The sequence below is a fragment of the Frankliniella occidentalis genome, unplaced genomic scaffold, assembly GCF_000697945.3.
Source record: "Frankliniella occidentalis isolate FOCC.00 unplaced genomic scaffold, Focc_3.1 Scaffold58, whole genome shotgun sequence".
In the NCBI taxonomy this organism is placed as follows: Eukaryota; Metazoa; Arthropoda; class Insecta; order Thysanoptera; family Thripidae; genus Frankliniella; species Frankliniella occidentalis.
Genome location: NW_026267188.1, coordinates 1,575,773 through 1,590,605, shown reverse-complemented (window position 1 = coordinate 1,590,605; position 14,833 = coordinate 1,575,773). Strand labels below are relative to the sequence as shown.

The window sequence follows — 14,833 nt, the reverse complement described above, 5'->3', positions numbered from 1 at the left end:
TTGAATTAAAATAGTACCAATGCAATACGTCCGTACACTAACCTAAACAACGACACCGGGACGGTTTAGAGGATTGAATAAACTTACTTTTCCGAAGCCAAACTTTGCAGAAGCACTTTTTGACAAAAGATTGTTATGCCGGTCTGGTATGGACCCAATTTTTCTTTACAAATTCTACAAAACTTGAATTATGATCACACATCCACTTGCGACAAAACACAGCATGGCCGCCGGCGTTCTGCTTTGTTTAGGGACGGCGCTACGCCACGCCACCTCCCCAGGGCTTCCTTCTTTTTGTCCCTCTTATCGGGCAACTTCCTCATTTCACTTGATTTCAATTTCTGCACGCGAGGAGCAAGGAGGAAATCAGTTCGCCAATTTCATTCAAATCACAATTTGCTTTTTTATTGTTGACAGTCTTACAATGAATAAGTCGATTTGTCGGAAACAGCAACTCTAACGGGGAGTTAAAAAAAAGTCTTCGGAGTAGTTGTCTATTGTCTAAGTCGCAGCTGGGGCGTCGCACTTTCGTTCTCTTATTTCACCGAGATCATCAGCTTGAAATTTCACTCAAGATTACTCTTGTTACAATCACAGTTGGTTTGAAGTGTCATATTGTCTTTGTTCGGTCGGGGGCGCTCGCACTAGCCGTTGAAGGTCGTCGCGTTGCGGCTGGCAGGGGCTTCGACGCGGTCTCCCTGGAACTTGATGACGACGTCCTGGATGAACATGTTCCTGGTCAGGAAGGAGCGCAGCTGGTCGACGCCCTGGCGAGCACTGCGGTCGAAGGGGAAGCCCATGGGCCGGAGGTCGGGGTAGCGCTGGCCTCGGACGCCGCAGTACGACGACGCGTCGTTGCACATGCCCTCTAGGGGCTGGTCGACCTGAAGCAGCACACAGCGCAGAGTTTAGAAAATCAATTTCGCGTCACGAGCTGGTTAAAAACAAATGCAGGGTAAAAGGATGAGGAAGAAGTGCTCACCTTGTCCTGCGAGTAGTCCGTGATCATGACGAAGAGCTGCGCCTGCAGCCCCTGCGGGGATCCCCTGGGGATGAGCATGTGCTGGGGCCAGCCGCAGCCGCAGAAGTTGAACTGCTCGAGCTGGTCGCCGGCGCCGGGCCTGTTCTGGTCCAGGTTGCGGAACGTGCGCTCGAACGGGATGGTGACGGAGGACATGGTGGAGCGGCGCTCGATCGTGTTGGTGCGCTGGCTCACTGTCGGGCAACACGGTGTCAGAGACAAAGTACAAACGGGGACAAACCCTACAGTAGTGTATGAAGTTTGTTGTACTTACGGTTGATGGGGAACTTGTCGAGCTCCACCATGAAGGTGCGCTGGTCCCTGAAGAGCATGGGGGTGCCGCGCTCGTCGAACTTGGGGCCGAGGAAGATGCGGACGTAGCCCATGCGCTGGCCGGGCGCGTTGTTCTCCACGGTGATCTTGTAGGTGAAGGGGCGGTGCTGCAGGTGGGTGAAGCGGGCGAAGACGGGCCCGCGGGGCGTGAAGTCGAGGCCGCGCGACAGGTCCATGTCGTTCTGCTGCAGGAAGGTGAAGAACTCGTTGGGGCGGCGCGCGCCGGGCGTGTTCACCTCCAGGCCCTTGACCTGCACGCCGGGGAAGTCGAGCTGCTGCTGCGTGTAGGCCGGCAGCGTGCGCTTGTGCTCCTGGAAGATGTCGTCCACGAAGGCGTGCCAGCGGTAGAACACGGGGTCGCGCATGGCCGTGGTGGAGTCGCCCATCACGCCGAAGGACTCGAGGTGGCGGTTGTCCGGGTCGTGGGAGAAGGCGATGGCGATGTGGCCGAAGTTGTGCATGTCTCCGTAGAGCGCGCGGTTGGGCGAGATGATGCTGGACTCGATGATGTTGCCCAGGACGTCCACGCCGCCGAACTCGGTCAGGTTCTGCCGCCTGCCCTGGTCCGTGGTGACGGCGCCGCTGTGGATGGCCTCGTAGATGCGGTCGCGCCAACGCTCGATGTCCTGCAGATCGAACTTGATCTGGTCTCCGTCACGGGAGATGTCCTGTTGCGGCAGGGAAAGTGCGGCGTTAAGACTTCACAAAACCTAGGGATGTTGGCGAGTACATTGTACAAAGACACGTGGTACTCACGGAAAGGCGGGTGTTGGACGCACGGGCGGGCCAGACGCGAGAGGACACCAGGCTGTCGAGCTTGGGGAAGTAGCCCTCGGCGATAGGCTCGCGCAGGTCGATGAGGCGCTTGACGCGCTGCAGGCCGTTGCTGAAGCGCTCCATGTTGTACCTGGCCAGCACCTGCTGGTGCATGTAGTAGAACAGCTCTCCGCGCCGGTCCTTCCTGACGATCTCGATGGGTGCGTCGAAGGGGTACACCAGGTGCCAGTGCCAGTGGTGGAGGTTGATGCCGAGGTCCTCGCGGAAGTAGGCCACCTTGTGCTCCTCCTCCAGGTCGGAGGCCGTGTAGTCCTTGGGGATGATGATGGGCAGTCGCTGCTGCGGGTCCAGGACGGTGTTGGTCTCCTCCCTGGCGCGGGCGAACAGGTCGCCGTTGACGTACTTCTCGGGGAAGAGCTCGGCGAGCGGAGGCAGGTGCGCGTTCCGGGTGTCGTCACGATGCAGCAGCGCCACGGAGTAGGCGTACACAAACAGATAGGGGTTGAGGTGGCTGCGGGCGTACACGGCGGCCGACAGGAAGTCGTCCAGGTTGCGCATGCCTGTGCGGAGAACAGAACGGTGAGTGTGGTGAGCACAGAGTCAACGAAACATGGTCGCTCCGAACGCCTGCAATCAGAAGGGTAGGCAGCTGCCGGCCGTGACGACGGCCGAGTCAAATAGGTTGCCTACCCACTGGAGGGCAGGAGCGCGTGGTGCCCGGGCACTACCGGCGCGGCGCCTGGCGCGGCGCTTACCCATGAAGATGTTGATCAGCCTGCTGGCGAGCTTGCGGTGCTCCGGCAGGAACAGCGAGAACTGCGCGCGCCGGTCCAGCTGGCCGGGGATGCTGAGGTCCGGCAGGGTGATCTTGCGGACGGAGATGCGCTCGGCCTTCTCGCCGAAACGGTTGATGACCTGCGTGCTCAGCTTCTTCTGGCGGTCGGTCTGCGAGGGGGAGAAGGGGGAAGGGGGGTGAGTTAGGGCGTTCACTCAAACTGAGAGGAAATGAAATGCTTCTCGCTGCACTCACCAGGTACTCCCTGGGGACGTCGAAGACGACCTTCTTGTCTCCCCTGTCGCTCTCCTTGGGCAGGAAGATCGGCTCCGAAGGCCGGTCGAAGAGGTACTGCAGCTGAGCGACATTGGCCTGCGCCTCGGTGCTGGGCACCACCAGCGCCAGGCTGGCCAGCACGGCCACGCTCCTGGGGGAGGACAAGAGTGGAAAGCAGTTAGTACGGCACGGTAGCAGCGAAGTTGAGTCGTCGTCGGGCGGATTTAGTTGCTAGGCCCCTCGCTCCAGCCACGCCCCTTCCCGGTACGCCTCGCGCCACGAAGATGAACGACCCGTGTTTGAGTTAGTCGTCCCTGTCCGGCGCGGTGCGTGTGTTTTGGAGCAGGTTGAGCTTCGGACGGGCACAGACGAGTTACTCTGTTCGGCCGGGCACAAGGCGTCCGTGACCTTGACAGTGACGGTCAGCAACGACCGTGGCCAGACTTGTTGATGCTGAGATCGTTATTTTGTATTGTATGGGATGGGCTGGCCGAAAAAGTAATGTGGCAAAGAGGTCGTGAGCATACATAGGCTGGTTTCCAGACGAGTTGAAACGTCTATACCCACCCTCATGGTGGGTCATTTTAGCGATACACGACTGACCACGAGCGGAATTCCCAGCTCCCCTCCCCGAAAGCCGAATTTCCTCCTGTGCAGGAAAGCACTCCGCGACTCCACGGACTTCCCTCTGTCGCGCGGTCGGCGGGGCGGGGCGGGCCGGCGGGCCGGGCTCGGAAGAGCTTCGAGTCCAGGACCGGCGGGCGCATCAGAGAGGATTTGAACCTGAACTCATATGGATATGTGTTTTTTGCCCTCGGCTCGGCCGTCGCCACGGCCGCGTCCGAACCCAAGGCCAGAGGTAAAGCCGGCAGACCAGCTCTGACGTCAGAGCCACCGCCAACCAGTTCTCGGGCCTGACGGGCCTGACACCCGCGGGGAGAGTTGCGGTCAGAGGACGCCAAACCTCGGGAAGGGGATGCAGGGCAGGGCGTCTCGGATACCCATACCATCCCTAACGGAGGGAAGGTGGTGAAAGGCTGAGGGGATTTCACACACAGGTCGAACTACGTGTTCCAGGAGCTCGTGGCGCCCTCCACACTCCAGGTCTCCATTCCGCTGGAGTAACCCTTTGGGACGATTTAATCGACCGGCGCGGAGCTAAATCGACGCTAAAAAGCTACAGATTACACTCCTTCTGAGGCGAGGTGTAGGTAACCGTGGGCCATACACGGGGATCGGGTATGGTTGGTACTTTACCTATAATGAGAGTCCAAGTCTCATCATCCCACTCGGGCGCTTCTGATCGAAACGGACACCAACTATCAACTTTTATCGGTCGTCCGATTTCGAGGAACAACCGCATTATGAATGCAAACAAACACGCGGCCGCAGGTCGGGACTTCCCTGGCGTCGTCGGGTGCCTCACCTCGCCCCTCGCCGCCGCGGAGCCTCGCGGTGGTGTGTGTCTGTTTTCTTTTTTATGACAAGTTTATAGGAATATGGGAATGGCTGCCGCGGCGTTGTTGACGCGACTTATCAATTCCGCCCCCTACTCTCTAGCGTCTCAGCTTCAGTTCGACCCTCGTCGCTGTGGCGAGCAATAAAAGCGATTCCGGTCTGAACGAAAAGAACTCCGTCGTTTATTGCACTAACTGCGCGTACGATTTCCGCAGAGTGGAGGACGCATGACACGCTGATCGTGCGTGTGCGCAAATATGTCGTGTGCGTGCGTGCGGGTGTGTGCGTGGGTTGGTGCGTTTGTGCCTCCAGCCGGCTCCAGCCGGGGCGACCCCTATCTCACGCCCAAGGCGCCCGCGCTCCAACTCCCGCGCAGCCTCCGGCCTGAGGAAACATACCCCAACTCAATAAGTGGCGGCCGATAATTGCACTAATAGTGACGAGCAGCGTATCGGAGTGACGTGACGTCACGGCGACACGGGTGGTGTGTGTAGGAACGACCGGGGACGACCGCCAAGTCCGCAGTCGCGGCGCGCGACGGGTCGGTCACGTGAGCTCGTGACGTCTTCGCTCCAGGGGATACACCGACGAGCGCGACGCGACGGGGTTTTCGGAGTTGTTTGCCAGACACGATACACGATACTCAGGAGGTCAACACTCAACACGGCAGATGATTGATAATCAATTCCGACACGAGCGAGAGAGCCACTTACGCAGCGGCAAAACGAACATTGAGAGGCTTAACATCGACGATACTTTTGATAGCCGTTCCGCGCAAAATAAATAGTGTCCAGTGAGAAATCAAAATCGGTGCGATATCGAATCGATATCAAAACGGCATCATTTTTTTAGAAATTTATCGATTCCAGGAAAACGTTGGGTTTGATTCAACACGAAAATCGATAATCTTCCGAAATCGATATCGTTTTGATGTCACAAAATCACTGCGTGCAGCACGTGTCGGGAGCGCAGTGCGCCCGGCTGCCCCCCCTGCCCGAGAGGTCACGACACGGCCACTACAATCAATCATCGTCCCGGTCGCGTTGTGTTACCGCGATGCTATTCGCGTCTTATCGCGAGACCAGTGCAAGCAGCAGTGCCGGCGGCGTCAGAGACTTGGCTCCTCTTTTTGTTTTGATAGAGACGTCTTCGATGTTTGGCGAAGTGCATGCATGATGATCTGTCGTACAAATCAGTCGATCATATAGGGGTATGCGGGGGAGAAATTTTTCCGACGATATCGTTTCGACGTTGTTAGCGATATGAAAGTAGGCCTGAAATCGACAGCTTTTCGACAGACGATGTCGTTTCGGTATCGACTGTCAATTTCAGGCCCCCTCCTTGCATCGCTAACGACGTGAAAACCGACGAACTATGGGCCGGAAGGGTTTCGTGTGCAACCCGAGAGCAGACCAACTCTATGGGGGACTAAAGGTTGAGTTCAGAGTTTTAGAACGACGGTCCCAGTACTTTAGTCAAAGAACTGTAAAATGATCCTGCCAGGCTGTAAAGGATTAATTCCCTTCTCAATTTTAAGGAGTTTTAAAGATAACTTAAATCTTTGCCACTTCTGAAATGTTCCAAGCCCTTCCTTAGTTTTTTCCTGTATTTGCGAATTCTGCGAAGGGAAGTCTGAGGATACCGCTCTACTTACAGGCAGGCGATGGCGTGCATGTTGAGTGGTGGTTGGGCTCTTCTGCGGAGAGTCCGGCGGGGGTGGACGCGTCTGCCCCTGTGTGGTGGTGGGTGGTGGGAGCTCTCGGGGCAAGGGCAGACCTCGCCGCTGGACGGGCGAAGGCTGACTGAAGAGCCCCGCGGGAGGAGGAGAGCGAGGAGGAGTCGCGGCGTGGCGGAGCGCGGCGGCAGTGGACCAGTGGCCGCCGGCCCCGGCCCCGGCCCGCGCCCCCGCGCCCCGGCAACGCCAAACAAGCCCTCCCCTCGGTACACGGTCGGAGCTTTGGTCGGAATAACCAGCGGCGAGCTAATACTCCAAACCCACAATGTCGCCACACCTACGTGCGGGTACCAGAGGGAGCGAAGCAATAAGGGCCCAAGTGTAGGGCCTCCGTGAAGGCATGTTTTACACCTGCGGGTAATTATTGCGGCGGCCGCAATGTCTCTTTTATGACATAGAACGTCTCGCTTTCTTCGAAGTTACTTTCGATTGCTTTAGTTTGTATTTCAACCCCGTTAGTTCTCCCCACTGCCCCCCCCCCCCCTTTTCCACAAAAGTGATGGAGCAGGTCGTTGGGTGGGATCGGTGGGATACTGTAGCACTTTAAAAAAAAAATGTTTGCTGATGGATCACATGTCGTCATAAATGTGGTAGGCTTAAAAATATAAAAGGATATCACAAGAAAGTCAGGGTGCTCCTGGAACTCAGACCCTGGGAATTCCCTCGCGTGAAATTCCCGCTATCTTTCAACTTCATTTCCCGCAACTAATTATGCACCGTGCATCAAAAAAGTAAAAATCTATTCGTACCCGAAGGCAAGTAAATATAGTTTCACAGAATCGGGCGATAGCGAGGCCCTGGGGCTTCCCCAAGCTGGCTGCCAACCCCTGCCCGAGCCCAGAGCCCGCCAGACTCACAGCACGTCCAGGGCACACTGCTCGAGTGGCGACTTGTTTTCACCTCATGAAGCGAGGTGGAGCAATAAGAGGCTTCCCCTTGTGAGCATCCAAAGCATTATGTACGTATGTACCCCGTTCCCTTCTCCGGCCGCAGAGAGATAAAGATAGGCGCGCTGGACCCAACCACGCCCCGCCCGCTCACCCCGCCCCGGCTAAGCCCCGACGCGACGGGTCTGCCCGGCCGGCACAGGCCGTCAAACCCGCTCTGGCAAAGAGCCCAGGGCTCAGGCTGCCCAGGTCCAGGGCGTCCATCGCGTCGCTGACGTCAGGGGACTGCACCAGGCTGCGTCAGCAGAGGCGGCACAGGCCTACAGAGCGCAAATACCCCGCCACTCCCCGGCCCCGCCCTCACCCCCGACACCTGGTCGACCGGCTCCCCTCATCCCTTCGGACCGGACCGGACCGCGGCAACCGGCGACACAACCTGGGAGATGACCCAATAGTAAAACCACACAAACCACAGAAATGTGTAAGGTGAAATCTGTCGTATATTTTAGTGCCATTTCGTACTCTATCTGAAGTACAAAATAATATCACAATGTATTATTGTTATCACACTGATTGGTGCTTCTATAGAGTATAGAAAATAGTATACCCCCAGTTAATCTTGTTCCAGTCCAAACTCCTTGTCAAACTCTTTTTCAGATATCTGAAACATAAATAAATAAAAAAGTTAGTGATGTGTGATACAAAATGACCCGACTCATTTCTAGTTAATTGTAACTTTATAAAAAGGTCACGAACTTTTTTCTTTTTAAGTTTCTTCATTAGAGCAATATCATCAGCAATGTCCTTAATATCTTCAGCACAGATTCCCCTTTTCCTCTTCTTTGTAGGAGCTACTCCTTGCGCCTTCAACTCTTCCTTCTTTTTCTTCCTAAGATTTTTCTTTTCTTTTCGTTCTTCTTTGCGAGCTTTGGACTGAGCCCATGGCTCTGACTTTTTCTGACTCATTTTTGCATTCTTCTTAGATGGCCACACTCCAGTTTCTCTGTAGGAAGTAAGTTTACCCTGTCTTGCAGCTTCTCGCTGTTTGTCTTTGAATGCTATGGTATTGAAATCAATGACATCTGGGACAAAGCCTGAGGTGTCAGCCTTTCTAAGTTCTGGCATCTTTGGCAGTTGAAGTAATCCAAAACCAGTTGCCAATAAGCCTAAGTTAACATCTTAAGAAAGGAAAAAAAGAAAGTAGTAAAAAATGAAGTACATAACAATAGGAATTGCATCCAATTCAGGTAGTAATTTACCTTTCAGACGAAGAAGTATATTACATTCATGTTTACTATATGCCTGTACATATGAAACAAAGGCTTTCTGAGCCTTTTCTAGATTTGCTCTGTCTGTTTTCTGCAGGTGGCGGGCAACGTTTAGTATCTCATTAGAGTCAGCGAGGGGAACTTCTTTTTCATGAAGAGTAACCTGAAAAAGTCTCAACATTATTACCAATGACCACTGGCATGGGAGAGAATCAGGATATATTTCACATCTATACCTTTTGGTTTTTTTGAATAAAAGTTACATAGGAATCTTCATTGGGCATTAAAAATATTATAGCAGATCCAGATAGTCCAGAACGAGCAGTACGTCCACATCTATGAACAAATGCAGATGCAGACTTGGGCACATCACACTGAAGTACCCATTTCACAGCAGGAATATCTACCCCTCTAGCCATAACATCAGTGCACACTAAAACACCTAAAGAGATATGTAAGACAATTAGTGAAAAAAACATGAACACTAATACTGAAGATTGCATAAGTATCATTTACCTTTATCTGCAGCTCTAAATTTGTCAAAAACTTTGAAACGAGCATCCTTCATCTTCCCATGTATACAAAATACGGGAAGGTTTTTCAGTACACTGAAATAAAAGGAAAAAACAACAACAACAAGATTTAAATTACTGTAAAAGAGGTAAGAGATAACAAAAGATAGATAAAGAAAGAGGTCAATTACAGTACCTTGACAGAACTGTAGAGAAATAATTAACACATGCAATGGTTGCAAAAAAAATCATGTATTTTCCTGGCTTGTCTGGATTTTGAGAGGATTCAGAAGAAAGGAAACCTACTATGGCAGCTAACTTATTTTCTGGCTCTATAATTGCATAATGATTGCTAAGGCTAGCAGGTGTTGACACTTCTTCACTGGAAAATACAAGGGAAATAGGTAATTAATCAGTTTGAAATCCATTTATACCATACTACACAGACTACAACTTACTTGCTCCCTGCCTTTTCTCGAACTGTTACTTGAACTGGATTTCGCATTCCAGCACGCATCAGGAGCTCTATTTCTTTTGTTTGAGTAGCAGAAAAAAGACCTGTTCTCCTTTGACGAGGTAGGTGTGCCAAGATAGTATTCAAAGTACGTTCAAAACCCAAGTCTAGTAGTCGATCTGCTTCATCTAAGACTAGAAGCTCCTGAATAAATCCAAATTTGTATTTTAATTTATTTTTTAGCTTTGTTGAAAGAATTATGTTTATTGTAAATATTTATAACATAGAAGTTAGAAATTTATAAGCACTTACCAAGGATTTTAATGCTGGTTTGAGACATACATCAGTGTGATGTTCGAGAATATCTTCTAATCTACCAGGAGTCGCTATTAATATATTTGCTCCTTTATCCCTCAGGAGGGCTATATCAGCTTCAACAGAGTTTCCACCAAGCAGAAGCAATGCCTGCAGTTTGTGATTGGGTTTCATTTTATTGTGTGTTTCTAGGAAAGGTGTCAAAACCTCGTATATCTGGCTAGCCAGCTCGCGAGTAGGTGAAATAACAACAACTCCAACTTCAAGAGGTTTCCATTTTTCTTCTCGACGCTGGAAAAAACAAAAACAGTTATATCCTTATTAAAGATTATAAAACCAAAAATCAAAATGACTGTAGAAAAAAATAAGTAGATGGGGCACCATTAGAAGTTCCATAGCAGGTATGATGAATGCAAGTGTTTTTCCACTCCCTGTTACGGCTTCTGCAGCAACATCCTTGTTGGAGAGTAGTAAGGGAATGCAAGCGGCCTGCAAATGCAAATGGGACAAATTAAATATGACTGTGATTCCATAAAATTCTCGAAATACTAGAAATATGTAATCATTCAAGATTAAAAACTAAACTAAAAATGATAAATGTTGAAGCTATTAAGCATGCTTTCTGAGGTTATGTTTTATTTGAATCCAGTGGGAATCTTAAATATTTACCTGTACTGGTGTCATGGTCTTAAAACCAAACTTAGCTATAGTATTCAAGCATATTTTGCTGATTTTAAATTTGCATTCTTCCCATTTAACCTTCATTTTGAGGAATTAATTGCCGAGGCACATAAACACATGCGCCCTACAAGAGTGGAAAATAAACAGACAGGCTGAAGCAGACGAGTTTTTATCCAGGTTCTCCAATTGATAGCAATTTTCATGACATAAGCATTTAAGACGGAATAGGCAGTTGTATCCTTCAGTATACGAAAAAATTATTTCTTAACTTTTTGCTTTGCATTGAAAGGCATAATAATAATAATTTCAAAAGGAGCGGAGCACAAAATGGGAAGGCTCTCTACAATGTGTGAGTTGGTCATTGTGATCAACAGAAACAAAACACTATTGCAGAGTAAACAAATAATAACTAGGCAGAGTTCCAGCTCAAGGCTGAGCTCAGGTTTCCCACGCAATATGTTTTTATAAGATTTATATTTGTTTCATGGTGTGTCTTACACCAAATAAGCAGGGCGGGTTGCGGTTGAGGCGGCGATATCTGCCTTTAGAGCCCTAAATCATGGAAACTCGTTATGTGACCCATACCGACCTCATTAAGATAACTGTTTTAAGTGAATAACTCGGCGAAACTCAGTGGTTTGTGGTTCAGGTGACCGTATCTGCCTTAGAGCCTGAACTTATTTAAAAGTCAAAATTCGGTTCAATTATTTGAGCAAATTTAGGTTAGGAGAGTAAGTTATATAGAGGGCATATAGCATTTACACTTTGACATACTTTTTTAGATCATAATTTCTAATGACATACACCTCTCTTTCATCTCGAAGATCAAGAGACAAAGAAAAACTTCTCCGTTTTCTTCTCAAAGATCAACAAAACATGCCGCAATGTTGTCTGCTAAAAACAAGTGCACCAACATTCCCCGTAGAAGTTCCACTTCATGACAACTGTTGTAATATTTCAAAAGATCTTTGTTTTAGACTCAGAATTAACTCCCTATTGCTCAAAACATTAAGTCCTTGCAAATTTCGTACTTTATATCCACCGCACGTTTTGATCTCATAGCAGTTCTGACAACATCCCTGTCTGTCAAGTTGGCCAAACTGGGGTTGCGGCCTCGATCGGGATCGCGACCATCGAGTGTCAACCCAGCCTGGAAAAAGGTGGCATCGCTAAGTCTAAGTTTAGGTAGCGGTAAAGATTCCGTTCGCTCAGCCAACAAACCATTTCAAACGAGACGCGAGAGGAAAACGCCAAGTAGGGCTGAAATTAGTTAATACTTAATCGTGTCAGAATTTCAGTCCTTTCGGTGCAGTGAGCCGTTACCCTACTTATTTTGACTTTCTATAAAATCTGGGTCTTGCCAAATAACTTGCTAAATAACGTCGTGCGCGTGTTAGTTCTCTGTAACCTCTGACAGCAGATTTGAGACGATGTCGTCAAGTACGAGATTTAGAGGTCGCAAGCTTCAGGAATTTAATGTTCAAAGACGCCTTCATCAATGGGAAAGTGCAGAACAAAATGCAGCTAACTATGGCTATTTCCAAAAAGTAAATTTCATGACCAACCAGCATCAGATGTGGGAGAAGTTTGACCCATCAAGGTAGTATGAGTTAAAATTATCCTTGTGGAAATTTTGTGTTTGCAAGTTATGCACTTCTTCTTTTACAAGATTTTTCTCCCCGATACCCGATTTTGACCTTTTGTTCAACGTACAGTTCAAGACTAACAAAGCTGAAAGAGGAGGAACGACGTAGAAAATTGGCCCTAAGACGTGAGAAACTGGCCAACATTCTCCATGAAGAAAATGAGAAGTACAGGAAAGAACTACAAGTACGTACTTTCGCCCACCATGATGACATTTGGTTTCTTTATACAGTTTTCTATTATTATTTTTTTCCTCTTCAGGAATTTGACGTGTACAGAAGGTCCAACAATAACTATGAAATTGGGACTCTACGTCAGATTAATGGAGAGTTAAAGAGACGTGAAGAGGAAAAGCGGGCTCGTGAAGCAGAGCTACGTTTATATCATCGTTGGCGAAATGATCAACCCCTTCTGAAACATGTGAAACTAGCAGTTTTAATCTCTGGTAATAGCATGTTGTTCTTGGATACAGATTTATTTGGACTAAACTTTTTTCTAGATGGCTGATCGAAATCAATCAGCATTTGTTCGCCAGGCTTGGGTTGACCAAGTTGAAGAAAGACTAGCTCACGAGAAAAAGCAGGCTGAGGAAGAAAAAATTCTTGATGAAAAACGACAGTCTCGTCTAGCTTTGCAGGAGCGAGCTGAACGTGCTTTTCTTGATGAAAGAAATGCTCACCTCACACAAGTCAAGCATGCACTCCAATGCCAATTAGATATTTTAATGTGAGGAAAATTAACTGGAAAGTTTGAATTCCAACAAAATAGAACTTTGATAAATCAAGACAACCATTTAAATATTTTTCAGGAAAAAAGAGGAACTTGCAAAGGAATTAAAACAACAAGAAGAGCTCATGTTACGAAGAGAAAAAGAGCTTGAAGAATTGTCTGAGCGACGTAAACAAGCCCAAACTAAGCGAGGAGGCCTTGAACTGGGGTAGGACATTCTCTTAGAGTTGATCTGAAGCTGTTCAGTATTCTGTTATTCTTTTACTCCTGTTTTTTCTGCTTTTCAGTATGTACTTCCAAGAACATTACAATCTTAAGCTGAAACGCAGAGCTCGAGAAATTCGTGATGCATTGGAGGAAGATCAGAAGATCTTGAAAGAAGCTGAATCACGCCTGGCTGATCCAAATTTGGAAGAAGATGATAGAAGGGAGGCACGAAAACACATTGATCGTGCTAATGCTATCCTCGCCTCTTATGCTGAGGTGGAAAAGCTCATAGAAAAGGACACAAGGGTGATGTTCCAGTAAGTGAATAGGAAACAAGTAAAACTTTTTCTGTTGACCCATTGAAGTAAGAAATATCATAGTAATTAAATTTATGCTGCTTTTTATTTGTCAACCTATTGTTTACTTACAGGGAGGAAGCGCGTTTCTTTTGGGATAAGCAAGAAAAGCGTTGGAAAGAAGAGCAAGAAGCACGGAGCAGACTAATGGCAGATACACTAGCAACCCTTCAATTGCAGGTATGTAATGTGTAATATGTAAACCAGTTGGCATTTTTTTTCTTCATTGTAGAAAGCATGTTATCCAAGTTTTTTCTTTTCTTTTTTTTTCCATGCAGATACAAGAAAGAGCTCATCAAAATCGTTTAGCTCAGGAGAATCTTCTGAAAGAAAGAGAGGGACTTGTGAGACAGATAGAAAATGGAAATACTGAGATGGAGAGACTTGAGGCTGAATTATTGTCAAAGAGAAATTTGAAGGATATGTTAGAAGCTCAGGTACATATTTTTGAGCTTGCTTTCTTTTACTTGTTTTGATCAGTTGGTTTATGGTTTGGTGATAATGTGATTTATTTGCTTCCCAAACATATTAAGAGTGAAGATCAAGCCCTAGCTCGCCTGAATCAAATCAGGCAGCAGGAGAAAGAACGTCAAATTCGTCTGGAGGAGATGAAAAAAGAAGAAGAAAGATTGCTTCAAGAATTCAAACGTTTAAACACACAATATCCTAAACATCCACTTGTGAGTATATTCTATCTAAAACAAGTTGATCTTATAAATCTTTTTATAATTTATTCTGGTCCCTCTCTCCCTGTTTTGCAGGCATTTGGAAGAAAATCATTTATTCCATGTTAGACTAAGCATGTTTGTTACATTATAATGGTTATCATCATCATCATCCCTGTTTGTTTTTCTTGAGTTTGAAGACCTCTTCACATTTAACGTGGGAAAATGTATTAGATATTGAGAAAACCTGTAAAGTATTTCAATACTCTTTTTAAATATGTGAAACTGTCTCAGATTACTGTGATATGTATCAGTCATAATTTTTTCTTGTAGAATACCTACTAAATGATGTCTCAAAACTATGTATATTAGAAAGAAGATATTCAAATTTATTTTGATATGGCCGGTAGTTTTATGGTGACTGTGGAACAGATCTCCCCCTTGTGAGAAATAAATTTCTTGTAAATGTTGAAACAATTATTGTTTGAACATTGACAATAAACTCATTTCTCACTGGGTCCATTCCACACCCACAGAAAATAGGTGGGAGAGCTCCTTCCCGAATTATTTTTTAATATCATGCAGCAATAAAGGACCAGCATCTGTCTGAATTTCTCTTTTGATCTTTTGATTTACCCTAAAGGCTGCTTCTCAGTATAGTCTTATTGGCCACTCAGCAACTAAGCATATAAACTCACCAATTGGGGTGCAAATTATATTTTATTCAGCTACTCTCACCA

The 14,833-nt window shown here is 47.7% G+C and overlaps 3 protein-coding genes across 3 annotated transcripts; 1 reads left to right on the top strand and 2 right to left on the bottom strand.

Moving 5' to 3' along the window:
• Positions 1–378: 378 nt before the first annotated feature.
• LOC113205978 (phenoloxidase 2) lies at positions 379–6,462 on the bottom strand. Its single transcript, XM_026421826.2, has 7 exons — positions 6,295–6,462; positions 3,162–3,333; positions 2,887–3,076; positions 2,111–2,691; positions 1,296–2,022; positions 983–1,215; positions 379–884 (listed from the first exon to the last, which is right to left on the bottom strand). The coding sequence occupies exons 1-7, from the start codon at positions 6,312–6,314 to the stop codon at positions 645–647; spliced, it is 2,163 nt and encodes a 720-aa protein (XP_026277611.1). The 5' UTR covers positions 6,315–6,462; the 3' UTR covers positions 379–644.
• A 1,282-nt stretch (positions 6,463–7,744) lies between these two features.
• On the bottom strand, positions 7,745–11,285 carry LOC113205983 (ATP-dependent RNA helicase DDX55). The gene is made up of 11 exons (XM_026421832.2): positions 11,267–11,285; positions 10,481–10,616; positions 10,193–10,300; positions 9,809–10,102; positions 9,501–9,700; positions 9,239–9,424; positions 9,047–9,138; positions 8,767–8,972; positions 8,522–8,693; positions 8,019–8,440; positions 7,745–7,923 (listed from the first exon to the last, which is right to left on the bottom strand). Exons 2-11 carry the CDS (start codon positions 10,574–10,576, stop codon positions 7,876–7,878), a joined length of 1,824 nt encoding a protein of 607 aa, XP_026277617.1. The 5' UTR covers positions 10,577–10,616; positions 11,267–11,285; the 3' UTR covers positions 7,745–7,875.
• Positions 11,286–11,297: 12 nt separating this feature from the next.
• LOC113205984 (trichoplein keratin filament-binding protein) lies at positions 11,298–14,704 on the top strand. Its single transcript, XM_052267745.1, has 11 exons — positions 11,298–11,746; positions 11,913–12,092; positions 12,208–12,322; positions 12,398–12,556; positions 12,636–12,862; positions 12,945–13,073; positions 13,153–13,389; positions 13,503–13,608; positions 13,707–13,865; positions 13,962–14,108; positions 14,190–14,704. The coding sequence occupies exons 2-11, from the start codon at positions 11,923–11,925 to the stop codon at positions 14,220–14,222; spliced, it is 1,482 nt and encodes a 493-aa protein (XP_052123705.1). The 5' UTR covers positions 11,298–11,746; positions 11,913–11,922; the 3' UTR covers positions 14,223–14,704.
• The last annotated feature ends 129 nt before the right edge of the window (positions 14,705–14,833 follow it).